Source organism: Opisthocomus hoazin, chromosome 4 (assembly GCF_030867145.1).
Source record: "Opisthocomus hoazin isolate bOpiHoa1 chromosome 4, bOpiHoa1.hap1, whole genome shotgun sequence".
In the NCBI taxonomy this organism is placed as follows: Eukaryota; Metazoa; Chordata; class Aves; order Opisthocomiformes; family Opisthocomidae; genus Opisthocomus; species Opisthocomus hoazin.
In genome coordinates, this window is record NC_134417.1 from 85,795,389 (window position 1) to 85,822,417 (window position 27,029).

General features: G+C 42.3%; 1 protein-coding gene across 4 annotated transcripts in view; it reads right to left on the reverse strand.

The window, feature by feature from the left end:
* DPP6 (dipeptidyl peptidase like 6) overlaps positions 1-27,029 on the reverse strand; it is a 587,128-nt gene that overhangs the window by 37,545 nt on the left and 522,554 nt on the right. For all 4 annotated transcript variants that reach the window (XM_075419777.1, XM_075419779.1, XM_075419776.1 and 1 more), the window contains exons 9-16: positions 26,169-26,323; positions 24,938-25,035; positions 20,308-20,431; positions 19,386-19,424; positions 6,355-6,462; positions 5,671-5,762; positions 3,493-3,540; positions 1,231-1,349 (exon numbers count right to left, since the gene is read on the reverse strand). In XM_075419777.1, the coding sequence (XP_075275892.1) occupies positions 1,231-1,349; positions 3,493-3,540; positions 5,671-5,762; positions 6,355-6,462; positions 19,386-19,424; positions 20,308-20,431; positions 24,938-25,035; positions 26,169-26,323 (783 nt within the window). The remainder of the gene's footprint in view (positions 1-1,230; positions 1,350-3,492; positions 3,541-5,670; positions 5,763-6,354; positions 6,463-19,385; positions 19,425-20,307; positions 20,432-24,937; positions 25,036-26,168; positions 26,324-27,029) is intronic.

Consider the following 27,029-nt stretch of genomic DNA (forward strand, 5'->3'; position numbering starts at 1 on the left):
AAGCTACTTCTCTGCACTGTACTGCAGATATTTTTTAGAATACCTTTAAATGCCTCCAAAATACAGGCTATTTTTCCTTCTTGTAGTAGAACATGTTTTTACAATAGTCCATATCCAGATGTTTTCCTTGGTATTATGTTAACCATTCTAGTTCTCTATGTATCTTCACTATCCTTGCTATTTCTCATTTTGCCATCTCTAATACTTCTTCTTTATCCTTGGTGTTCACCACAAAGAGTTACTGGCACCTACAAATACTCGTCAGTCAGAGAAGGGGCAGTCCATCCATTGCCAAACCTTGCTGATGTACAGCAGACAGACCACTTAGCTGCTCTGTAGCAGCATAGTCTTTTCTTTATGTTACTCATGTTTGTTTTCCCCTGAGCTGTTGAAAACAAGGCATTTCTTGTTGGCTTGCTGCTTTGCAATACTTGTTTTAGAGGGCATGTGGCCATTTGAGCAGTTTCAATCACAGCAGCAGATGACTGGTATGCATGCATTGCGTGTGCAATTTAGGATAATTAAGGAGAATTAAATTATATAGGATTAAATGAGATAGAGTTCTGCATTTACTCCTAAAGAGCTGAATAAATCTGACTTTAATCACTTTTCTCCTGAAATGTCCTCTATCCTGAGCCTTTTGGGTACTCTAAGGCATTTTCAACACAGGAAATCTCTGTCGGACCTGTAGATTGCTCCAAGTTAAGGCAAATTTATGATGAACAAGCAGTGAAACAATAGATATTCTGTACTCACATTGTCCATTAGGCAGCTTTCTGCAAACCGTCTTGGTAAACTGTCTTTTCATTGTAACTTACTTACTTTGAATCCCCCTGTTTGCAGTACTGGTACAAGTTGGTGCACTAGGAACTCAGTCCCAGTCACCCACAGTTAATCCCATCTCTCACAAATGTCCTGACGTTTTATGCCTTCAAGCTTTTCCTGTTCATTTAACTTCAGAATGCTTGGAGTGGCTAAAGGAATGTACCTCTGTCTTCAGTAGTCACATATGCACTGAAAAAGGTTGCACACATCTGCTTTCTAGTTAAAAATAAAAATACTCAAAAGAAAAAAAATGTTGAGAGTAAAGCTTTAAAAGCAAAGGGACCCAGGTATTTACGGCCTGTCTTCCGAAGCTGTCCGCAGGTACGCAGGAGATCTAAAAACACCAACGCTGGCTCTAAGCCCTATCCTTAGGCATAACAACTGCAATAACAAAACACAACATACCTTCACATGTCAGTAGGAAGTATTCCAGATTGTGACTGAAAGATGCACTGAAATAAGTACAGTTTTCAATCAGATCACAAGACAGACACCGCCTGTTGAAGTTTCCATTTGTGCTTGCGCTGAAAAAGTTAATAGAAGTGCATGAAGGTCACTGAGCAAATGTTATCTGGAAGAAACATTACTTGAACCTTACTGTACTGTAGAACAAGAACATAAATATAATGTGTCCAACATTAGTAAGAGACAAAGCATTTCCATTTGGTTGATTTTAAATAGCAGAAACTGCTTTTTTTTTTTTCCCCTGAATGGAGAATAGATAAAAGGATACTGATGTCTTTTTTTGCAAGGTCAGGTGGTTATGAAGGAAGGTACAGTTTTTAAAAGAAAATGATGGTTGCAATTCCACAAGAGGAAGTCATAATTCGGTGAACGAAGGCATGAAACAATGGAGCAGTGTTTCTACACCTACTTCTATTGTAACAGACTATAAAGAGCTGGAGCTGCTTGCTATAAGTTTCTTGCTGTTTGACTCACTGGTCTGATTTGCTAGCAGCTGCCTCACAGGCCAAAGCCCTTTTTGAGGGTTTCAGTAGTTGCTCTTATATGCTGCAAGTAGAAAGGAAAGATTGCATTTAGGGATCTGTTTTTGAAGAAGGTAACATGGCCTGTCCATATGCTCAGAAGTGCTTTGTAAGAATCTACTGTAAGTTGAAGAATGAGTTACAGATTATTAGCAAATACAATAAATAAAATTCTACACTGCTATAGCATTTTGAAACTTCAAAATGCTTCAAGAATATTAACTAATAATATTACTCTAAAGCAAATGAGTGTTTTTTGCTACTATTTCAAGGTAGAAAGAGATGAGGCTGAGCAACCTGTTTAGGGTCACAGAAACTGAACTGAGTAGCTCTTGGGTTCTTGTTTAGGCTCAGATCATGTCTTTGACTTAAATCCTATTTAAAGCTACTAAATTAGACACAAAAAGGGAAAAAAAACCCCAAACAGATCTTCATCACATATCAACTGCAGTGGAGCTCTGTCAACGAACATACACCAAGGTTGCTGCTGAGCTGATGCCCTTGGACTGGGACGAGAGACGGTCAAACCACCCAGCACAGGAAATCAAACACCTGAAGTGAGGCCAAGATCACTGCATAATCAAAGTAAGGTCAAGGACACTGACATTTTTGGCATCTCTTTACTTGTTGCCTGTGTGGGGAGGTGAGGTTAGTGAGGCACCAGGGTGAGCTGCATGTCAAGACGAGCAAGTGGTGGAAAGCACTTTGACTCATGCCAGCAGCTCTTGAGCAGCTGTGCCTGGACTCAGCTTTCAAAATTGTATTTTCTTCCCATTTAAATAGAAATTAATGGTCAAAATAGATTTTTTTCCTCAAGAAAATAAACACTGAAATGAGTTACTTTCAAAAACCCGTGGAGTGCAATGAATAGACATTGAGGTATCGAAAGGAAAAAATGATTCAGTTACAGGTAATTTAGTTTGCTCTGGTTTTGTCCCTGTTGAGGAAAGAAAGTTATGACTTCTTGTTAGAGAAGGAAAACACACTAACAGTCCCTCATCAAATGATGCTGTGACCAGCCCTGTCCTCCATTGCAGATGCTGAGATGACAGCAGGGTAATTGGGAAGAAAAATAGGGCAAATGGAATAATGTTCTAAAATGTTTATTTTGAAGTTTGGGTTTCTTCCCCTTTGTAATCTGCTCCCACAATATTTTGCAATAGCTCCACTACCAACTGCTTACTGTAAATCAAGCTTTTACTCATCAGACAGTTACGGAGGATACTAAAGTCATCTGGAAATGCGGAAAAACATTTGTAAACATAACAAGTTTTTATTTCTTTTCAATTTCATTAACAGGTGAGATGCTATCAAAGTTCCACGAAAACTGTTATCTGGAAGTATAAAATCAGTTTTTACCATTAGTTTATATAATTCTGAATTTCTTCAGGTGCTAAACAGTTCTGCTGGAAATTTTTCTGACAGTTTATCAATCCTGAAGCCAATATAAAATTTGCAATAAAAGAAGAAAATTGCTAAATGTAAAACATTTCTGAATGTCAAGCATTTTGTTCACTATTGTTATGCTGTTCTGTCTGTCCCAGTGACACACTGCGAGATCTTGCAATGCCATTAAAGACAATCACATAAGAAACTGTTTCTGTTGCAATTGCTTATGTAATGATTTGCCTAAATTTGTAAAGATGGGAAATTCTGTATGTGAAATTAATAAAGCACATACCTGTATAAGTGTCGCCTCCTTGGCAAATCTTCTGTGCTGTGGAAATAACTGAGAAAAAAAAAATCAAAAGGCAATTGTGATACCGTAAGTTGGCAAAAACTAAGACTCTCTAAAACTTGTTTGGGAATTTTAGAAAGCAAGTTTTCTTTATTACAGCACCGATGCACGGGGGATATTTCCTCCTAGCGTGCATACCACATATTGAAGCAGGCTTTCCTTTATTTGATTTCTTACCAATAAGTTTCAGCCCATGAGGCAGTCCCATGTTGCCAATTGGTTACATCATTTACGTTACACTTGGTCAGCATTTTCACACTGTGCCTGTTCAGTGAGTAGGGGTCCGGGGGTCCTTCCGCCAGGGGTTGCATTATTTTTAGTATTATAATGTATTATAATGAAGGATAGGTTACTTTCAGACACCACTTTTCGGACAGAACAAGCCAAAACTAGCCAAGCGCTAACATGCAGTCTTCTCGGCGTGTTCTTGTCTCCTTCAAGGACAGTTCCCTAGATTTAAAGGCTCTTCTTGGCAGCTTGAAGGCAAAGGTTTCAAACACATTCCTAAAACTTATCCTAAATAAGCAACAAAGTCCTGCAATTCTAACTATACCAAGGCCTTTACGGTAACAGCTGTATCATTAGAAGGGTGTTTACAAGTATCTCATATAATAACATCTTCATTCACATTGCCGTTTTCCTATTCTTGCAAAGGAAAGAAAAGTTTAAACTGAATTAGAAAAACATGCAGAGGGACATATCACTGCAGAACCTCAAGCAAGCACGTCACCAGCTGCAGTTAAAACAAGCATGGGCTGGACTGGTCATGTCCTTAGCAGGTCAAAAAGGATCAAGCGATCAAGTGAAAGACCATCACATTTTAACCTCAAGATTTACGGCTCAGAATTTTCTTTAAATACCTTTCTTTTTTCTCCAGACCCAGTTTTTACTTGTCTGACCACTTTTGATTCTTTGCCTGGACAGAGAGCTAACTGGGGTCTGATGCGAAACCCACTCAAACATCCCATTTCAAAAGAGGAGCTGGATTTTCAGGGAAGACAGAATATGAAAAAGAATACTCCACTGCCCTTGCTTTGTGCTGAAACTGTGCTAAACTCTTTGCGGCTAAACAACGAAAACCCTGTTGTGTGGTGACATCTTCTGAGAGCCACAGTGAGGTAGTTTTCTTGACCTTGAATCAGCCAGGACTGCTGGAGGTGGCCAACCTCAGCCCAACATGCAAGGTCCAGATTGATCCCCTGGATGTATCTCATGCGAATGATGACAGACCACAGGAGCAAATGTAGTGTCCCTGGGGTGAATAACAAGTCAGGCAGGATATTCAGCCCTGCTGATCTGCTGCCAATAAGCTGCACTTGCCGAGATGTGCATTTTGATTGCACAAATTGTACGTGGTATTTTCTGCTTGACTGGCCAGTAAATATGCAAATAAGGCTTTGGTGTTAGTTTGCTACTTAGCTCTGCCAAGTGCTAAAGATCCTTGTATTGTGCTGAAGTTATTGGTAATGGAAGGCATTCAAAACCTTGAAGAACCATCGTGTTCTTAATGATCATTCAACATCTGCATATATCAGCAGCGTTTTACTCAGCTGTTTAGTGACCTTAAGCAACTGAGAGGTGAGAGCCTTGTATCTAGCTGAAACTTTGCCTGGAAAGGAATCAAACATTTTTTTACGTAATTTCTTGAAAAGTATTTTGAAAAGTAAACATTCATGGAAGTTATTTTGCAAGCATAAAGGGCAAGTGTGAAGAAGGCTAGGGTTTTTTTTGTATTTCAATTAAATATTTCTTTTCTAATACACTGACATTTTTGCAGGTCAATAAAGAATTATTTCTAAAACTGACTATCTTGGTAGTCAATAAAAATAGACTTCAGAGATTAATACCAGAAGTTGCAGCAGAAGAAATCTCTCCTCTACACGACTGTATTTAATAGTTGCAGAAATGTAGGTTTGAACTATACAGGGAAAACCAAAATAAGACAAGATATATGGAATGGTGTGAGAGGTTAAGCCAAAATGGAGAGGACTTCTCCTCCTGCCTTATCCCCATCTCCTTACGCTCATACATTTCAGATGCATACACAACACCGTTGTAACTAATGTTGTAGTCCAGAGAGAAACAAAGGAAGACTGATTTGTCAGACCAAAGTTTACTTACATTTTATGCCTCTTTTCATCATATGCCAATATCTTTGTCACATCCCAATCGCCAGATGTAATAGACTGTAAGTTATCACTGCTACTATTGGGCTGCCAGAAAGAAAATATAATTACATTTCTTTGTTCTTAAAAGAATATATCTGAGCAAAGCTTCTCTACTGAAGAAGGAAGCTCTTTGGACTCTTATTACCTATTAAAAATAAACCATGCATCTGCAATTTCCACCCCTCCCCCTGCTATTTTTGTGAATCTGCAGTCATAGAAAAAATACAGAGTCAGAATCATCTTAACCATAACTCCACTGAAGATAATGGGATGAATTCAGCACAGAACAGCTTCAAACCCCTTCCTCTAATCCAGCATGCCCATCAGCTTCTGATTAATCCTTTATGGCAGTGCAGGGATTTACTTATTTTATGTACAACTAAGAAGGCATTGAAAAACAGAAGCAAAGCAATGATATTGTTTGGAAAGAGTTAGCTGGTTGACCTTTTTCTTTTAAGCATTTCATTTCGAAATTCATGTTATCTTATGCCCAATAAATCATCACAGAAAGTTTTCCTTTATGCACAAGGCCCACATTCAACATTTGCAGCCTCCAGTGTCACCCGTGTGAGCACAGATATTACTTTTTGCTGCTTTCTACAGGCTGGACCCAAAGCAGCAGCAGCGAATGAGTCACCTGTGACGATGACATGGCGATGTGGTAGAACTTCCCACGTCCTCCCTGGGGAATTGCTCGGACAAAGAAAAACTTCCGACCGTCCTTGGAAAAAATCGGCTCTTCATTCTGTAAGCGGCAAATTTAAGGGTTGTATTACTGTTAATTCATTGTATTTAAAATTGCTTATCACTGCAAAAACCTATGAAATTAATTCACAGTGAAACAGGAAGTTCTCTTTAACAGTAACCAGAGGCAAACAAAAGCCCACTGAAAACTGGAGAAAGTTTTGAATGTTATTGCTTCTTGCTCTTGGGAAAGCAGACACCTTTCAGCTAAGGGAAGACAGGGAGGCAGGCAGCAAGGAGAATTCCTTGGCTATAAAGTCAACTCCCATTTGTAAAACAAAAAGTAGACATGTACAGCTGACTGCTCGGGGCAGTTGGAATAAAGCTTTTAGAAATGGTTTGAACCTTGTTGGCACGAGTAGGACAAACCTTGTTTACTCTGCTGGAAGAACTGATCTGTTCCTGTCCTCGAGGAAACACAACTAGCAGCATCTAACTGCTGTCTTTTCCTACTCTCTTACAAATGCTTATTTAACTGAATTATTTATGAAAGGGAGGTTATCTTACAAAACTGTCTTTGACACAGAGCTCCCATGTGAATGTGATGATCGACTTTTATTGGGTGACTAGAACTTTCAGCCAGAGATAGAAGAGACTCAGCAGAAGGAAATCAAACACTATATATGGCAAGCCAGCATTTCCTGGAAGGGTCTTTGGCTTCGTGTTACACAGGAACCCCAAGACACATGGGAGATCTCCACGGCAGGAGGTGGTTGAACAGCAGATTACAAGGGAAAGCAGAACGGATGGTCCATATTGTGTGACACAGTAGCACCGTACCAAAGGAACTGGCTACAGCAAGCTCCTCTACTCTTCATTTTGAATAGCTGGGACTAAACCAAGAGATGAAACTCCTGAACCTCTGCTATGATATCAGGCTTTTCTGGTGACTGGCTGCCCTGGCCCACCTTCGCGGCTCCTTCTTCAAGAGCAGTGAACAGGCAGACTATTGCTCAACCTCTTCTGGGTCCTCCTATGGTTCAGTGTTTATCTAACACCCCAGCCTTCTGCTTGGCACATGTCCAGATACCACACTGAACGAGCAAGAACTTCATTGTACAGGGAGACTTATGACTAATGCAAACACCTACAGCAAAGTAATAAACATTTTTAGTTCTCATAAGCTAAAACATTATTCTTACTGCATGTTCCTTTGCTCCCAGTTCTTTACTGATTAATTCTTTTCCATTACCTATCAGATATACCAACACAGTATTAGGTGTTCAAACTGTTTGTGTTTCCTTTTATTTTCCCCAGCTCAGGCTTTCAGTATATTTTAAAATATGCCCCAGTATATTTTAAAATATACCCATTTATAGCTTGTTGCAGCTTTATGAAATAGTGGTTTCATTTGTTTCTGGCATTGTTCTGGAACTTGAAACATGAAACTCTGTATTATATCCAAATGTCTTTCATGAGAGGAGAAAACTCATTGAAAAATGACTGTAATAGCTTGGGCAAACCTTGTGCTCAACGGGTTTTCCTTTACTGAGGCAAACAGCAAGGAGTTCACCCTACACTTCTATACCTGTGCCTATGGCATTATTTATTCCAGCCATACATCTCTGCCAGGGAGAGCAGGTGTTGTGCAGATCAGTTTGAGGTTCATACAGAGTTACAGGGGAAGGAGGTACACGGCACGAATGACACACACAAGGCTTTAGCATGCAGCTGATGTTATGAGACAGCTTGTTTGCAAGTTCCTGTTGCCGGAAAGACAACACGTTTATACAACCAGAACTTTCAGATCTTGACAGAGATGGTGACTTATCCCAGATGGCAAATGGTGTGGGAGACGTCAGGCTGAAAGGTTTATGGAGCAGGATTTAGTACTGTTGGGAGCTACACTGGGCATGTAATTAAAATATTCTGCATGTGATACAAACAGTTTGAGCCTTTGGTTGACTATTGTTGACTGAATGCCACAACTAGAACAGAAAAGAGCTCCTTGAAAATAACAGGAGATCAGTTTACTGCTGGGATAAATAAATCCTTTTCCTATGCAACAGGTAGGGAATTTCTGGAAGGTTTTGCCACAACAGGCTTATGGACACAGCTGATATCAGAAAGTGTAAAAAGGGGTTGAACTAGCTCATGATTCACTAGCAGATCCTGAAGGGAACAGACATGGATATAGTCTCAAATGTCTTTAATCTTTTTATTGTAGATGGTGGTGAAATAGGAGAGGACTGGACTGCAGAAAGCAGCCAGCTCACACACTGTCCTTACATACCATCAGCTGCTGTGCCTGCTAAAGACAGGCTGATAGAGCAGAGGAAGCAGTGGTGAGGCTCGGTAGGGCACTTCCTAAGTCCTTATGGCTGTTGTCTTCTTGCTCAGCTCTGTATTTAGACAAATTTCACCCAAACAGCCAAAGCCAGTTTCCAGAAATCCTCTGCTTTGTGCAGATGAAGGACAACACTGTCCTTATGTCTCACTCAGATATACGGAGGAAAAAAGCAAGATAACTCTGGCAAGATGCCACAGCAGCTTAAATCAAAGCTTAAATCTGACTGAGTAAGTGTGGGTCCCTGATCCCATTTGCCTTCCTGGGAGCTCTGTGAACACTCAGTGTCCTGGTTTGGGAAGCAGATCTACCCAGAGCTGCTCACCTATGATGGGCAACTCTCCCCTGGGAGGAGGAGATCTATCACAAAGCTATCACAAAGGGGGAAAAGAATCACAAAGGGGGAAAAGAATTCTTGGCCACGAGCTGGCGGGGCTCATTGAGAGGGCTTTAAACTAGGTTTGAAGGGGGAAGGGGATATTGCCCAGCTCACTAGGGATGAGCCTAGGCTTGGAGTGCCAAGGCCAGGGGTGAGATTGACAGCCCAGCTCAAGTGTGTTTACACCAATGCACGTAGTATGGCCAATAAACAGGAGGAGCTGGAAGCCATTATACAGCAGGACGGCTACGACTTGGTCGCCATCACAGAAACGTGGTGGGACAACTCGCATGACTGGCATGCTGTCATAGATGGCTACAGACTCTTTAGGAAAGACAGACCAACAAGGAGAGGTGGGGGAGTTGCTCTATATGTGAGGCAGCAACTGGAATGCATTGAGCTTGGCCTGGGGGCAAGTGAAGAAGGAGTTGAAAGCTTGTGGGTTAGAATTAAGGGACAGGCTCACACGGGTGACATTACGGTGGGTGTATACTACAGGCCACCCGACCAGGAGGAGGAGGTTGATGAAGCCTTCTACAGGCAGCTGCAAGCAGCCTCACAGTCACAGGCTCTGGTTCTCATGGGGGACTTCAACCACCCTGACATCAGCTGGGAAGACCATACAGCTAGGCAGGTGCAATCCAGGAGGTTCCTACAGAGCATTGATGATAACTTTGTGATGCAAGTGGTGGAGGAACCAACAAGGAAAGGCGCGCTGCTGGACCTTGTGTTAACAAACAAGGAGGGACTGGTGGAGGACGTGAAGGTTGGAGGTAGACTCGGCTGCAGTGACCATGAAATGGTCGAGTTCAGGATCCTGCGTGGAGGAAGCAGGGCGATAAGCAGGATCAAAACCCTGGACCTCAGGAGGGCTGACTTTGGCCTCTTCAAGGAGCTACTGGGAGGAATCCCGTGGGCCAGGGCTCTCGAAGGCAGGGGGGTCCATGAGTGCTGGTCGCTTTTTAAACAACACTTCTTCCATGCACAGGAGCAATGCATCCCCCTGAGAAAGAAATTTAGCAAAGGAGGAAGGAGACCTGCATGGTTAAACAAGGAGCTTCTAGCGGAGATCAGGCAGAAGAGAAAGGTGCATGGCATGTGGAAAGAGGGACAGGCCACTTGGGAAGAGTACAGAAACGTAGTGAGAGCATGCAGGGATGCGACGAGGAAGGCCAAGGCTCACCTGGAATTGAAGCTGGCAAGGGATGTCAAAAACAACAAGAAGGACTTCTTCTACTACATCAGCAGCAAAAGGAAGCCTGGGGACAATGTGGGGCCGCTGCTGAATGAGGCGGGTGTCCTGGTGACGGAGGATGCGGAGAAGGCAGAGCTAATGAATGCCTTCTTTGCTTCAGTCTTCAGTGCTAAGACTGGTCCTCAGGAATCCCAGGCCTCGGAGGTAAGAGAAGAAGCCTACAAAGAGGACGACTTTCCCTTGGTCGAGGAGGACTGTGTGAGGGATCGCTTAAGTGATCTGGATGTCCACAAATCCATGGGCCCCGATGGAATGCACCCACGAGTGCTGAGGGAGCTGGCGGATGTCATTGCTGAGCCACTCTCCATCATCTTTGAGAGGTCCTGGAGGACAGGAGAGGTGCCCGAGGACTGGAGAAAGGCCAATGTCACTCCAATCTTCAAAAAGGGCAAGAAGGAGGACCCAGGGAACTACAGGCCGGTCAGCCTCACCTCCATCCCGGGAAAGGTGATGGAGCAGCTTATCCTGGAGGCCATCATGAAGCAAGTGGAAGAAAAGAAGGTTATCAGGAGTAGTCAGCATGGATTCACCAAGGGGAAATCATGCCTGACCAATCTGATAGCTTTCTACGATGACATGACTGGCTGGGTAGACGAAGGGAGAGCTGTGGATGTTATCTACCTTGACTTCAGCAAGGCTTTCGACACAGTCTCCCATGATATCCTCCTGGGGAAGCTGAGGAAGTGTGGGCTGGATGAGTGGTCAGTGAAGTGGATAGAGAACTGGCTGAATGGCAGAACTCAGAGGGTTGTCCTCAGCGGCGCTGAGTCTAGTTGGAGGCTGGTGACAAGTGGTGTCCCTCAGGGGTCAGTACTGGGCCCAGTCTTGTTTAACTTCTTCATCAACGACCTGGATGAAGAGTTAGAATGTACCCTCAGCAAGTTTGCTGATGACACCAAACTGGGAGGTGTGGTAGATACACCAGAAGGCTGTGCTGCCATTCAGCGTGACCTGGATAGGCTGGAGAGCTGGGCAGAGGGGAACCTGATGAGGTTCAACAAGGGCAAGTGCAGGGTCCTGCACCTGGGGAGGAACAACCTCATGCACCAGTACAGGCTTGGGGTGGACCTGCTGGAGAGCAGCTCTGCGGAGAGGGACCTGGGTGTCCTGGTGGACGACAGGTTAACTATGAGCCAGCAGTGTGCCCTGGCTGCCAAGAAGGCCAATGGGATCCTGGGGTGCATCAAGAAGAGTGTGGCCAGCAGGACAAGGGAGGTTCTCCTTCCCCTCTACACTGCCCTGGTGAGGCCTCATCTGGAGTACTGTGTCCAGTTCTGGGCTCCCCAGTTCAAGAAGGATGAAGAGCTACTGGAGAGAGTCCAGCGGAGGGCTACAAGGATGGTGAGGGGACTGGAGCATCTCCCCTACGAGGAGAGGTTGAGGGAACTGGGCTTGTTCAGCCTGAAGAAGAGAAGGCTGCGAGGGGACCTTATAAATGCCTACAAATATCTGAAGGGTGGGTGTCAGGAGGATGGGGCCAAGCTCTTTTCAGCAGTGCCCAGTGACAGGACAAGGGGCAATGGGCACAAACTGAGGCACAGGAAGTTCCGTCTGAACATGAGGAGGAACTTCTTCCCTCTGAGGGTGACGGAGCACTGGAACAGGCTGCCCAGGGAGGTTGTGGAGTCTCCTTCTCTGGAGATATTCAAGACCCGCCTGGACAAGGTCCTGTGCAGCCTGCTGTAGGTGACCCTGCTTCGGCGGGGGGGTTGGACTAGATGACCCACAGAGGTCCCTTCCAACCCCTACTATTCTGTGATTCTGTGATTCTGAGGAGGAAGGAAATAGATGGTTGGAGCTGAGGACTACCCAGTCATGCTCAGAGCTGAGGGAATAATCACTAACCAAAGGATGACGCTGTGGCTGGAATTGGTGGAACTAACCAACCTGCATCGCTATCAGTAAAAGAAAGAGGCAGCAACTCCATTTCCAGCAACCTGTTTATTGCTGTGTATCAAAATGATGTCACCAAAGGCTTCATCTATGGGGGAAGATATAAGGTGATGGCAGGCTGCTGGAGGGCACTGTGACTCCTGGAGGGATCAGTGCTGGAGTCAGAGTTGTGCAACACAGGCCAGTGTATCTGCAAATGGCCAGGACAAGAAGAAACCAAGCAGAACCTCAGAGGGTTATCCCAACTTTGGCAGAATCAGGACGAATGAGGTGACTGTGCCATATGCAGTCTGAGCTTCTGTAGGTCTTAAAGAGGTGCATGAAGTTGTGGAATAAGGAACAATAATTAAAAAAAAAAAAGTTAAAGTATATTGAATTTTGTATGGAGAGGGGTCACCGAGCATCACTGGATCTGCGGCTACCCGAGGAAGACTCCTCCCGTGAAAGAAGGAAAGGTAAGGATGGTGGGGAGTGCACAAGTGTCTCTGACCTTGAGGATCTGCATGATCAAATGTGCACTGGAACAAGCATTTGAAAGAGAAATTACCCACTTTATGGTGAGTTGGAGTATATGAAAGCCACGTGGACCCTTAAGTACAGCACCACCAATACCACCCACGCATTGACGTGGGTCAAACACTTGCCGTATTGTAACACCACAGTTTGCAGCTCCAAACTGCTCTGTCTGTTGCTGTCATGGTTCAAAACACTTTCTGCCTCCTGCTTTTCTAGACTCACAGCACTTCATATGCTTTTGGCTGAACTCCACATATTTCTCACAGAAATCAGTGGGAGAGCAGATTCTTTGAAATTTATTACTGACTGAGAATTATACGTCTATGAGAATTATGTTTTTCTGGTTTATCCTCAAGTTTTAAAAAGGAACTAATTAATCTGAATAACCCAATCCTTGCCATTTGATCCTCTGATGCATTTTGTCTTCCTCAACACTGCTCGCTCTGTTTGCTCCATCTTTGCCCAGATCCTAGAATTAATGATTTTGCTCTGTGGGTACTTATTCTTTCAGGGAAAAAGTGTCACAGGGCCATAGCTCTGATAAACAGATAGGCGTGATGTGAGTCCTTTTAACCCTTTGTGTTTTGGTAAACACTGTTGAAATCCAACAAAGTGTTAAAAATGTGCATTGGCTTTACTTTGACAATGAAGTCTTCTCTTTTGGGCACAGGGAGAAGAACTCTTTCCATCCCCTGCCACACTCAGCCCCTGGGGCAATGCTGGACTTTGTCCTCCATCCCTGTCCCCATGCTCATCTGTGGCTGGGTGCATTGCACCAGTGGGCGTCTCTGAAGCCAGGCCACCTGAGCCAAAATACAGGGTCATCAATCGGAGAGGAGCCCATGCCTCTGCGTATCAGTCCCCTCCACTGAATGAAATCAGGACTCTTCATTTAACTGCCAAAGACTCTATTTGTAGCCAGAAGCTGCTATTTATCTCTAGCAGATTAATTTGGGTATTTGAATTGTGGAGCTCTGGGTCCTATTTCTACTGCATCTTTTCTGTTTAGGGCAACATTAGGTCAGTTATGGCGTTATTGCGTGACAAAAAGGCTTTACAGAGTGAAAAAGTCAGTCTTGTTTGTAAGGTTCTCTGAACTCCTTTTTTATTTTAAAAATTTTATTTCATACCACCTATTAACTAGAATTATCATAAGAATCATTAATGGGTTATTATGCTGTCAGGATGAAGGCAAGGGAGTTGCAAAAGATATATGGTATGAAGTTTTCAACATCTCAAGATTTTGACAGAGCAAAAATCTTTAGTTTCACTTTGAGGTGATCTGAAACACTATGGAAATAGGAGGACTGGAAAGAAAAGCGCAACCCAAAGGAACTGTTATCAGGTGAGGCCAGCCAGCCCACACAGGCGGTTTTGGAGGTTATTTGTCTCTAAACAATTTTGTGGTAATCTCTTTGTCCTGCCAATATCAGTGTCAAAGCCTACCGCCTTTGGTGGAGTTGGAATTACACCCTGGTTTATAATTAAATATGTTCAGGCCACATTCACAATTAAGTAAATAAACCAATTAAAATGCCAGTGAAGTTTGTTTTCAGCAGGTGCTCAGAAATTGTCTTAATTCTCCTTTGCTGACTCGTTGTCTGTATACGACCATCGTTGGGACTATTGGAAAATGACCTCTTCTCAAAAATTGAAACAAAATTGTTTACAGCTGTAATTACTGTTTCAAAGGATTTGTATATTTAAGCAAAAGGATGACTAAAGTTCAGTTTGGCTCTTATTCTCAGAAGCGCACAAGCAAGTAAATAAAAAAAAGCAGTAAAACCTTCCAAAGTTCCTAGGCAGTTTTAGTGAACATGTGCCTGTTCTTCTTTCTGCAAAAGGTTTTGAAACACGGGCCATATCGTCTGATGAGGAGTGACAGATACTTTCTAGCAAAACCTGTGTAAATACTGTGTATTTCTCATTATACTTTGAGTAATTTATCCTATTTTTCAGCTACACAGACAGTAACAGCAGTATTTCTCTTTGCCTGTATTGGACACAGGCTCTCCAATGATTTTGAACTTCAATAAAAATCATTCATGGACTTACACCCAGAAGGGAACACGATATCATTTACTACGACCTTCCATACACAGACAGACATAAATGTCACTGAGTTACCAGACTACTAGAACAACATCAAAATTCAAATTCATGGGTTGTATGCCCTATCTCAGAACGCCCAATATTTCAGACAGCTGAAAAAAGTCAATCTTGTCATCCTTGGAGACTATCTCATGTCCCTGGTGGGTATCTTCTGATACTGATGCTTTTCTCTCCTTGACTCCTGCTCCCAGCCTACTGTGAAGTTTGCCCGTATTACAGGAAGACTAGATGCACTTAAATTCTCAAGAAAAAGGTGAAGCTCCTGTATGTTTTTCAAACCAGCTGTACGGAGTAGTTTGAAGGAGTATTTTAAAGAATGAGGCAAGCAGTTAGATTTCTCCATCCTACTGATTTAAAATAGGGCTACTTCTCACAAAGAGGTCTGGTCAATGGAGCACACAGAACAAATTGGTCACCCAGGCAGTGGGTGTCATCTTCAGGGTGCGCTGAATCATGCTCAAGGTCCATTGACTCTGTGGCCACACTACTCACCATACTGGCTGTCTGCAGAGGGGAATTGGACACCTGGCTCATATGCATATACTTATATTAAAATGTCTCAACCAAGGAGTCTTCATCCTGAGCTGAGTCATGCTCCTGAGCTCCTCTAGTAGCTGCCTAATGTGTAATTCATCTCCTCTTCAAAGAGGTTAGGAGGCTTACACTAGCATTTAACATTTTCACATCATTCTCATGGTCAGACACACATGCCATGAAAATAACTTTCCAGTTATCTAGATTCATGTCTCATAGACTAAAAGGTAAACATAGAAAAGACAGCTATCCTAGTAATCATATATTCAGTCAAAACTAGGATTTTAAGTAATTTTGTTGTCAGAGATACAGGCGAAAGCATTGTACTTCTTCAGATTCTCACAAAAGCTTTTGAAGAGTACTATCAAATGTCTCCAAAGTCCATAGCAAATGTTCTCTTAGTTTAGCAGTGAGATGTCTGACTCATTTGCCTGCAATGAACATCCTTCTCTAACCTCAAACTAAGTATATGATGTTTGGAGATGCAGTAAAGCAAACCATAGTTCCCTGGAGCAGGCTGGTTAAAAACTGACAGATCATTTACCACAGTGATTCAGGACAAAGCACCACCTCTTCATGCCTATCCACGTAGCAGGTAAATGACTAAAGAACCATGGCAGTGTGAAAAAACAAGTTCTAGTATACTGCATTAATGGAGGTCCAGTAAATAGCAGTGAAAGGATTAAAATTATCCTTGGAATCTGGGAAATACTTTTTTATTTGAAAGATACGAAATATGGACAATTTAATTTTCTCTTGACTTGGCTTTGAAGCTTTTGTTTTCTGCTCAAGCCAAAAGTGTCCTTATGAATATAAAGAATAGTTCAGCAGTATTTTTGCTCCATACCTGAGTACACCCGCAAAAGATTATTTGAAATGCTTGGAGCACGAACTCTGTTTCCTCTGTAAAATCATTGTTTTATCTGAATCAGACATAGCCCATTGCTGTAGGACAGCCCCTGGAACAGAGGAGATCATTGTTCTTGCTGTGAACAGATGTACTGCAGTTTCTACAGGTTCTTGGATCCTCTGAACAAGCTGTGACAAAAATGTGAAATGTTCTAAATCTGGAAGGAAGGCTAGGGACAACGTGGGGCCGCTGCTGAATGAGGCAGGTGTCCTGGTGACGGAGGATGCGGAGAAGGCAGAGCTAATGAATGCCTTCTTTGCTTCAGTCTTCAGTGCTAAGACTGGTCCTCAGGAATCCCAGGCCTCGGAGGTAAGAGAAGAAGCCTACAAAGAGGACGACTTTCCCTTGGTCGAGGAGGACTGTGTGAGGGATCGCTTAAGTGATCTGGATGTCCACAAATCCATGGGCCCCGATGGAATGCACCCACGAGTGCTGAGGGAGCTGGCGGATGTCATTGCTGAGCCACTCTCCATCATCTTTGAGAGGTCCTGGAGGACAGGAGAGGTGCCCGAGGACTGGAGAAAGGCCAATGTCACTCCAATCTTCAAAAAGGGCAAGAAGGAGGACCCAGGGAACTACAGGCCGGTCAGCCTCACCTCCATCCCGGGAAAGGTGATGGAGCAGCTTATCCTGGAGGCCATCATGAAGCAAGTGGAAGAAAAGAAGGTTATCAGGAGTAGTCAGCATGGATTCACCAAGGGGAAATCATGCCTGACCAATCTAATAGCTTTCTACGATGACATGACTGGCTGGGTAGACGAAGGGAGAGCCGTGGATGTTATCTACCTTGACTTCAGCAAGGCTTTCGACACAGTCTCCCATGATATCCTCCTAGGGAAGCTGAGGAAGTGTGGGCTGGATGAGTGGTTGGTGAAGTGGATAGAGAACTGGCTGAATGGCAGAACTCAGAGGGTTGTCCTCAGCGGCGCTGAGTCTAGGTGGAGGCTGGTGACAAGTGGTGTCCCTCAGGGGTCAGTACTGGGCCCAGTCTTGTTTAACTTCTTCATCAACGACCTGGATGAAGAGTTAGAATGTACCCTCAGCAAGTTTGCTGACGACACCAAACTGGGAGGTGTGGTAGATACACCAGAAGGCTGTGCTGCCATTCAGCGTGACCTGGATAGGCTGGAGAGCTGGGCAGAGAGGAACCTGATGAGGTTCAACAAGGGCAAGTGCAGGGTCCTGCACCTGGGGAGGAACAACCCCATGCACCAGTACAGGCTTGGGGTGGACCTGCTGGAGAGCAGCTCTGCGGAGAGGGACCTGGGTGTCCTGGTGGACGACAGGTTAACCATGAGCCAGCAGTGTGCCCTGGCTGCCAAGAAGGCCAATGGGATCCTCGGGTGCATCAGGAAGAGTGTGGCCAGCAGGACGAGGGAGGTTCTCCTTCCCCTCTACACTGCCCTGGTGAGGCCTCATCTGGAGTACTGTGTCCAGTTCTGGGCTCCCCAGTTCAAGAAGGATGAAGAGCTACTGGAGAGAGTCCAGCGGAGGGCTACGAGGATGGTGAGGGGACTGGAGCATCTCCCCTATGAAGAGAGGTTGAGGGAACTGGGCTTGTTCAGCCTGAAGAAGAGAAGGCTGCGAGGGGACCTTATAAATGCCTACAAATATCTGAAGGGTGGGTGTCAGGAGGATGGGGCCAAGCTCTTTTCAGTGGTGCCCAGTGACAGGACAAGGGGCAATGGGCACAAACTGAGGCACAGGAAGTTCCGTCTGAACATGAGGAAGAACTTCTTCCCTCTGAGGGTGACGGAGCACTGGAACAGGCTGCCCAGGGAGGTTGTGGAGTCTCCTTCTCTGGAGATATTCAAGACCCGCCTGGACAAGATCCTGTGCAGCCTACTGTAGGTGACTCTGCTTCGGCAGGGGGGTTGGACTAGATGACCCACAGAGGTCCCTTCCAACCCCTACTATTCTGTGATTCTGTGATTCTGTGGACTTGGAAAAATATAGTACAAGATCTTTATATGACATGCTGCTCCCTGTCTGATGTTCGCATATCCCATGAAAAACAGTTCAGTGTTGTGGCTGAATTGGTATCAGCAGCTTCTCTCTCAAGAACAGCTTAATCAAATCTGAGGTCACTTCACAAACTGACTGCTGGGGAAGTGTTATAAATGATCTTCCAGAGAATTACATGGTAGAAATCTAGAGTTTTTATATAGGCATATGTTGACAAAAAAACCTTTTCTGAAAAAAAGAAAGTAAAAAAGAAAAATTCCATAAATTTTCTTTGGGGTTTAAATTTTCTATCTCTATTTTTTTTTCAGGGTTTATTCTCATCTTTGTTTTGTTTCATTTGGGGGATGGGATCACAATATTACATACAATGTAATAGTACTACACACAAATTACAGTGTCAGAAGAATTACGTGATGTGGTTATCTGTTAAAACAGGATATTAAACCACATTAGGTAGTTTCTCCCCATTCTATGCTCCATGTAAGTCCTCATTGTTTTAATTGCTCAATCAACGCTCTAATTTTATTTTTCACCTTTCTTACAGATGCAAATAGCTGCAGAATAACATAGGTAATTTTGCCAAATTTAGGTTAAATGACTTGAAAGTCCTATCTGCATGATTTTGGCTCTGAATGGACATAAACCTTCTTAACAGAATGACCTTTGAACTTCTGTTTTCAACAGTGGTCTTCTTTCCTGTGTGGAAGTCCAGAAAACAACCACTGTATTGCTTAAAATCATCATCACTCTCAACATATGGTATGAAGGACTACCTCTGAGGCTGACAAGTCTCACACAGATATTGTCAGTGGGTGAATTTCCACCAGCATCAGCTTTTTGTCTCTTTCAAATCCAAGGCAATTGCAGGCTACGAACCGTGAGACCTACCAGAGAAGATGGCATCTTCAATGAGAACTTGTTTATTACTGAGACACTCTTTTCTAGAACACAAAGCATGCCTTCTTCCAAATATCTTTCTCAGGTTTGGAAATCAGTTTTTGTCTTAGGGGAGAAAAAAAATGAAATAAAAAAACCTACCAAAAATTTGACCGCGAAGAGAAGACCACTATTACCTGTCTGTGCAGCCAGCCTTCACTTTCATCTTCATGTTTCTGTAAAAAACAAGATCGTTAAATACCATACTCTGCATGTATTATATTTTACTTAGCAGTGCAGGAAGCAGTTGGATTGAATCAGAAAGATTGTGCAGAAGCATGAAGCAACTGCTTAAATATGTGCTTCAGGAGTATAATCCAGTGACTGCTCTCCTTGTCTTTCCTCTCGAATGAATAAACATGCACTTGTTCAAGAGAGCATTTTACTCATGCAGACAAAACACATATATCAACAAGATATATTATTCCCCAAAGAAATCAAGCTTGTTAAGAAGCAAACAAAGGTTGAAACAAAAGTTGTTAAGAAAAGATTCTGCACTGTGCATCAATGCAATGATGCAACATCATTTTTTTCAAGGGATAGATCTATCAGAACACTTTTCTACTATGAAACACCTATGCCAATTTAAAGGATGGTATCCAATACTTACACAGGCTACATCAAAACATAATTTGCATTAATATGTCTATGGAAGGTACTAATCAACTAAAAAGAAATAGTGGCTAGAGAAGCATGAGCCATTTTTAATGCCATTCAGTACATATAATGCCATTAAACTAGAATGTTGCAAAGATATTCGGGTTACAAACTGTGGATGTATGTGCGCTTGTGCATGTATACACTTATTTCAAGACAAGTAAGCACTCTCTTACACACACATGCATGCACACAGACTGTGTGCAGCAACATACTATTCCTGGCTGTTTAGAAGGTGTCAAATAAAAAAAAGTAAATATTACAAACATTGTTTATATTCTGTGTCTGCCTAAATAAATGGGTGCCAGCTGACTTGCTGCCAGGTAAGACAACTGAAATACTTTCTTCTTGCGTGGACTATGAAAACCGGTGGCAAGCGGCCATTTGGCTTGTCTCTCCTACCTTTGTGCAGACTCCCGTGGTGGCATCGCAGAGAGTCAGGATAGACATGTTCTGGGCCCTGTTCAGCCAGTTTACTGCCACCTTGGTGCTGGTTGCCCACTTCACCATGGTTATGTAGTAGTCCCTGCAAACCCAGACAAACATAAACTGAATCACAATTCTGACATCCTAATGAATTGCCACATGGCACAGCAGTCGAAGGCTGCTGCAAGCAAATGGTCCAGGAGAGATCTCTGGTTATTAACAATGTTGCATCGTGATGTCTCTAGGCTGCCTTATGCATGGAGGTCAACTCCTAAAAATGACATTTTTAGGGCTATGCAGGTGTTTTATCTGCTACTTCTGAAAGTCATTTTCAAAGAAGAGATGAATACGGAGATAAAGAATCTTTCAAGCTATTCTACCTTCCAAGAAAGACTGAAATGCCTGGAGACACAAATTTATGCACAGGTGGAAAAGAAATTGCAAACAATTTCCATTCTGAGCATACTAACTGTCTGACTCAGACCATTCACTGCTGATGGTTGGATTCTTTATGCTTATGAAGAGTTAATGGCCTTTAAATATGCCTACTACACACCAAAATATCCATGAGTGTTGCATTAAAAGGAAAACAGCAAGAAGGATAGAGTTTAGAGAGAAACAGGGTTTCTGCAGAGCAGATACAGCTGGCCGCCATAAAGACATCAGCAGAGATGTGATAGTTTGCATTGACAAAGTCATTATCCCACGCTCCCTGTGCCATTCTCTATTGCTGGACATATTCAGGTTGTGGTAATTCTTGGTTTAAATCGCCAGTGTGGGCTGCACAGTCCTGTAATCAATACCTTGTCCTAGAAAACACAGGAAAAGGTCTGCACAATTCTAAGCAATGGAACCACTTTAGATGGCCTGGGCTGGAAAATACAGGATCACAAATAAATACATTGACAGTCACCTTCTCAGAGCCAGTCTGCAGTGGTACTCACAGATGTCCACCTCTGCAGCAATTCAAGGCTTCACCACTTTATCTCTAGTGTAAAACTCTGGCTGAGCTGACAAAGTTGGTGATGTTATAATATACTGCTGGGCTTTGTGGGCCAAAGACATCTTTAAATTATAATATGACTTTTCACAGCATAGAGTCTATAAAAAATTTATTAGTTCATTTGTTTGCTATAAAATACGTATAAGGAATTGTTGCTCTCATTGGAATTAATGTGCTGTGTCACTGGAGAGTACTTTGTGTTCTGGCAACCACTCCTGCACATACTGAAGAGAAAGGGCAAAAGCAACACAGACCTGTTTGTCTAGCAAAATAACCAGTTGGAAATTGATTCTGTAGTTTTCAGTAATATTTAGTGCCTGAATTTTGCTGGGGAAAAATAACAAAAGACCTCAACAATTGCATCTACTGCACTGGAAGGAAGGATACTTCCAGATGAGACAACAGCAGTCTAAAAATTCAGTGCCTGAAGTAAAATTGTAATTTCACTCTTTATCAGCAACAGCATAGGCCCTAAAAGGAAAAAACTAACCAAGTAAAATTAAACTATATAACCATCTCTTCTTTCTCTCCAAAATTAACTGACCAGATTCAGTCTCCCCAGAAAAGGAATGAGAATTTAGTACATATGGTGGCTTGGAGCGTTTTTCCCTTAAATCCAATTTAAAGTTTGAAGGACATATAGTCAGTTTTTACATCTCTTGCTGTTTGAACACAGAAGCCACAGATCTTTCTCAGGAACCTTTAATTATTATTTTAGGTCAAATATCATCTTCCCTACCACCTCAGAGATGGGCATAGAGTCTCAATTTCTCTCTGAAGCCTTTCCAGCCATCAAGTCCCCAGCCAGCAGACAACTGCAGATACTTGTATAGTTATGATTCCAGTCTCAGAGTAGCGTGGAGTCTTTAATTTTCTTCACATCTCTTCTGTAGGACAACCAAGTTTTATGTTTTGCATTTTGCAGAGGAAAATGAGACAATAATGTGTGATTCATCTGAGTTAATTTTAAACATCTGCAGCTCTGACAGCTGCACTGGCTGAGCAACCACTGGAGCACCTTTCTGGAGGTACAATTTTAAAATAAGAGGTATGAATCTGCAGTATGAATAAAGCATGAGAACAGTAATAAAGCCATAAACACCACAAAGAACAGACAATTAAATATTATGTGGCCAAGTGAGAGGCAGCAGCCCAGCCCATGGTCCCTGGGACACAGCCGGCTCCTGCCTCTGATCCAGGCTCCAGTTGTCTGAATTTCTCCATTATTTGTTCATGACCTATGCAAGGTCCAGTGACAATTTCTGCACTCAGGGAAGATAATGTCTGTGTTTAATTTGCCACCTGAGGTGCAAATATGACATAAGAAAAGAGTTGGGTCACCATCCAGTTCTCACCACTGGCTGATGTAACTCTTGGGAGTCCAATGATTTTAACCAAAATAAAAAATGCCTTTCAGTCATTTAATGTTAGAATATTTTTTTCCGCAATTTGCCCTCCACTTCCCCTTCACTTCCATTTTTTCACAGAGAAGCATGACATTGGAGAAAACTTGGCAAAAATGCTCAGCATGAAAGATTTTCAAAAAGGAAAAAAAATAAGAATTCTATATTTTGCCCCAAATATATTTTCCCATGATTGGATTTCCTTCTTTTGTACACTGAAAGATATCCCAATTCTGTGGAAAATTTCTGACTTCTTTTCATTCTGAAAGAAAAATGACCCTGGCATATCTCCACTTTATTCTCAGCTTTATTAATTGTACTAAACCACTTTGCTCCAGATAAAAAGAACACCAAGAAGTACTGCTCTGTCCATTCATCATCTGCACGAACAGATTGAAGAACTGCTTGAAGATCCTCATCACCAGCTCCCCCTGCTCCTTTGAAGCTCCCTTCTGCAACTAACTGTACGGTACATCCCTCTTGTCTTTCGTAATGAAATTTTATCACACTTGTCCTCTCATTTCAGAAAACATATGCATAATGAAAATGTACCCCTATTGCTCTAGCAGCACTACTTATATCATGCCCTAGGGATGGAAATTGCCATGGTTTTGATGAAATATACAGAGACTAATTAATTATGAGATATTTTGAATCATTTTACAATATTGATTGCAACCAAATAAATTACAGCCACCCGTAACCACACAGGACAAATTTATTAACAACACTTGGATCTTACAGTCTAAAGTTATTACTATAATGAAAATGTTTCTGAATCTCTCTGTTTACAGAGTAAGCTAGCAATAGAAAAGTGATACTATCCAGGAGCTGCAGTTCTAATACTGTGATGGAGATACTGTGATGATGAATTGCTGCCTGCTGTACACAGATCTGAAGTCGTGTTTTTGAAAGACAAGTGAAGTTATGCCCATTTGGTTTGGCCACAGGTCATACATATTTTATTGCATAAATGGTTTTGGAGTATTTTAGAGTTATTCAGTGAAAACCTATTCTGAGGCTGACGCTAGCTTTCCTAGCAAAGAAAGGCAACTGCCACCATTAATAATCCCACTTTTTTAAGTATCCTCTCATCAGGTGACTACACAGCCTATCCACAGGCCTTATATATTTACCATGCGTAATGCAGATCACCCCTGCACCCTCCCCTGCCCTCCAAGCCATCCTGTTTCATTAGCTCTGTGCTCTATCTTTATCTTTATTGGCACTAGAATTGCAGATCCAATAATCTAATTTAGCATTCAGTAAAAAGAGGTGAGCATGCATGTTGGTTGGGTGCTCCGACACGAATAAGGGATGTGCCTGGGAAGGATAATCTTGCAGCATTACATTTAGAGAGGTCACTGTGGATACTTTAGATGTAGGAGCAGAGTCTGATTTCTCTTGGCCTGCTGTAAAGTTATTTCAAGTTTAAATCAAAGTTACTGAAATCTGGATTTGGATTCTAATCTCCGAGCTTTGCAGGGAGGAGTGCCATGCCTTACCTAAAGCTGCTTCTCTCCTGAACAATGTGATCTTCCTTTTAAGTGTTCACAGATCCATAAACGTCGCTCAAGCTTTGACCACATGCTGAAGTCCAAGCCAAACTTTTAAACTGTTGCTGAATGCGGACTTAAGCACTTACTTAATTAGAAATGGGTACCTAAGTAGTTGGCTGAATTGCAGGCCAACTTCTAAAATACACTTGCCCTAAAAACAGCAAAAAGCTTTCCTTTTTATTTTTAATGAAGACTGGGTAATGTATTTGCAGAATGTCTGCCTGGTTTCATTCCTGATGTGAGGAAGCAGCGAGCTCGTGTTTGCTGTGTTATAGGGCTGCCCTGTTTCTGCTCCGTGTCCTTCATACAGGCTGCAGACAATAGCCCCTTTACAATGCCTGTGATTACATGTGACGGGGATGTGTTACGGATTTTGGAACATTTTGCCAAGTTCTCTAAAAATAACTTTACACAGAAGTTAGTCTGTGTCACAGTGATTTCAAGTAAAAACTAATAAAGTTCTATAAAAATACATGTAAGAAGAAAAAATAATTTGAAAAATTTTAAGCAGATTTGCACAAAATGAAAATCCTTGATAGTGGCAGAGAAAGGCACTGTAAAATGATCTTGAAAAAAGTTAAGGACTGATTTAAATCCCTGACAGGAAGGTATCCATCCTCTCAGGGCAAGAAAGCACCTACCTCATTCTCTGATCGTCTGGAGGAGTCATTTCCAGGTCATGGGTAGGTCCGTTCAGACCAATCACATGCAAAGAAATGGTTGGATTTTCCATTCCAGCCTGGATTTTAAAACAAGAATAAATTACCATATTTTATACAATGCAGAATGGTTTTGATTTATCATTTTATAATCCCCATGGATTATCAAATGCGCTCCCATTGTGCAAGGGCAGGGACTGGACTGTTGCAGCCGTTCACAGGAAAACTGCAGCTGTAGTGATTTGGCGCAGGGGTATGGATAGGTTGGTAGGCACAACCAAGGGGTAATTATACTTAGGACACTTTTAGCCTTGGTAAAAGATGCTAATTTTCAAGGTGACTAGAAATACTGCTGGTTTATGTATCTATTCATAGAAGGTTGTCTAACAGGATGATGGTAGACATAGTAAAATACTGATTTGTTTTGTGTCGTAGGAAACGGCATCCCCTGCCAAATCACTGTTACTTTCCACAAAACCTGATATGTATGGAGACCTCTCCTGTTAAATAATGATTCAATTTGGAACAAAGTGTGAGGTCTTAGGTAATCAGTGCATAAAGCGAGAGACCCGGAAGAAATTACTGCAGCACACTACACTTCTGTACTGTCTTATAGCAGAAAATTACAGCAGTAACAGCAGCAGTGCATCGATACCAGCCCAGAGCTGTGCTGGTGCTGTACCATCGCTGCAGGACTGCCATGCAAGTCTCTGCAGTCAGGGAGAGATTGGCTTTTAAGTCTTCTTTGTCTTTCACGGTGTTCTTCGTAATGCTCAGGCACAACACATCTACAAATCCAGGCTGTCTCCTCTGATATTTGGCCATCTTAGGCATTCTAAGGAAGCCCAAATACTACTTCTGTTTAAAAGGAAATCTATCTAAATGTAGTAACGCTGGCTTCCAAACTCTCAGACACCTATCCAGCATGCAAGCACAGTTGCCTTTGCATGAATTCAAAGCAAGAATTTTTAAATTTTATTTTCTTTATGTTTAGAATGACTAATACTTGAATCGGAAAACTGCAATTTTATAAATGCACCTGAAGAGTAGTGAAGATCACATCCACTGGGGAACAGCTGATCTTCCCTTAGATCTGTTTATTTTCATTGCTTATGAGTGTGCATTATTATACAGTCTCCTGTCTGAGCCTACCGGAAAAAAAAAAAGATTTTTTTGATAGAATAACAGGACCTTTTGCTTTATTTTCCCTTACCTTTGGATAATGATACGTTTTAACAGTAGGGTAAAGGCTGCCAGTGTATACTGGGATCTCCATGGTGGGCACTCTGGACGCATTAATTGTTGCATATGCTAACCTCGTGCCATCCGGAGACCACCAATGAGCAATATGAGTCTTCAAGATCTCTTCTAATTGAAAAAAAAAAAAAAAAAAAAGGCGAGAATAGAAAAAAAGGCTATTAGATGTAAATTACTAGTTAGCAATAAATGAAACAGCATAGATATGAAAGTTCCAGTCTAATCACAGCACAGGGAAGATACCACAGGAATATCAATTAAAAATACTCATTAAATTATGCCATATATACAAATGACCACAACGGATAACAATTACTCTGAATATATAGGTTATTAAGTGTAATTATCTTGCTCAAGAAACATGAAATTATTCATATTAGTACACATATTCATGACAGCATGAAAGGCCCTTCTGCTCCTACTATGTGCCCTGTACACGGATATGTGAACATATGTAATGCACGTGTTGGCAGAGCTTGGGTTCCAACCTGCCCGATGGTAACATAATCAAGGCTCCCCCAGGGCCAACAGAGAACTGCAATGACTGAGATTTAGTTCTCTGCCATAAAGAGTTCACAAAATCATACTAGATACATATCAATGGATTCAGGCAGTGTTCATACTTAGATACAAGTGCTTCAGCTACAATTTAAATCCTCCTAAACTCTGTTGCCACCTGGGAATAAACAAAAATAGCAATTTTCGAAAAGTTCTGTAGTGCTGGATCTTTGTAACTCTTTACAAGATACCGTGTTTTAGAGTCTGTGGCCTGGATACCATCTTGACTTTTATCCCTATTTCATTTTTTAAATCACTT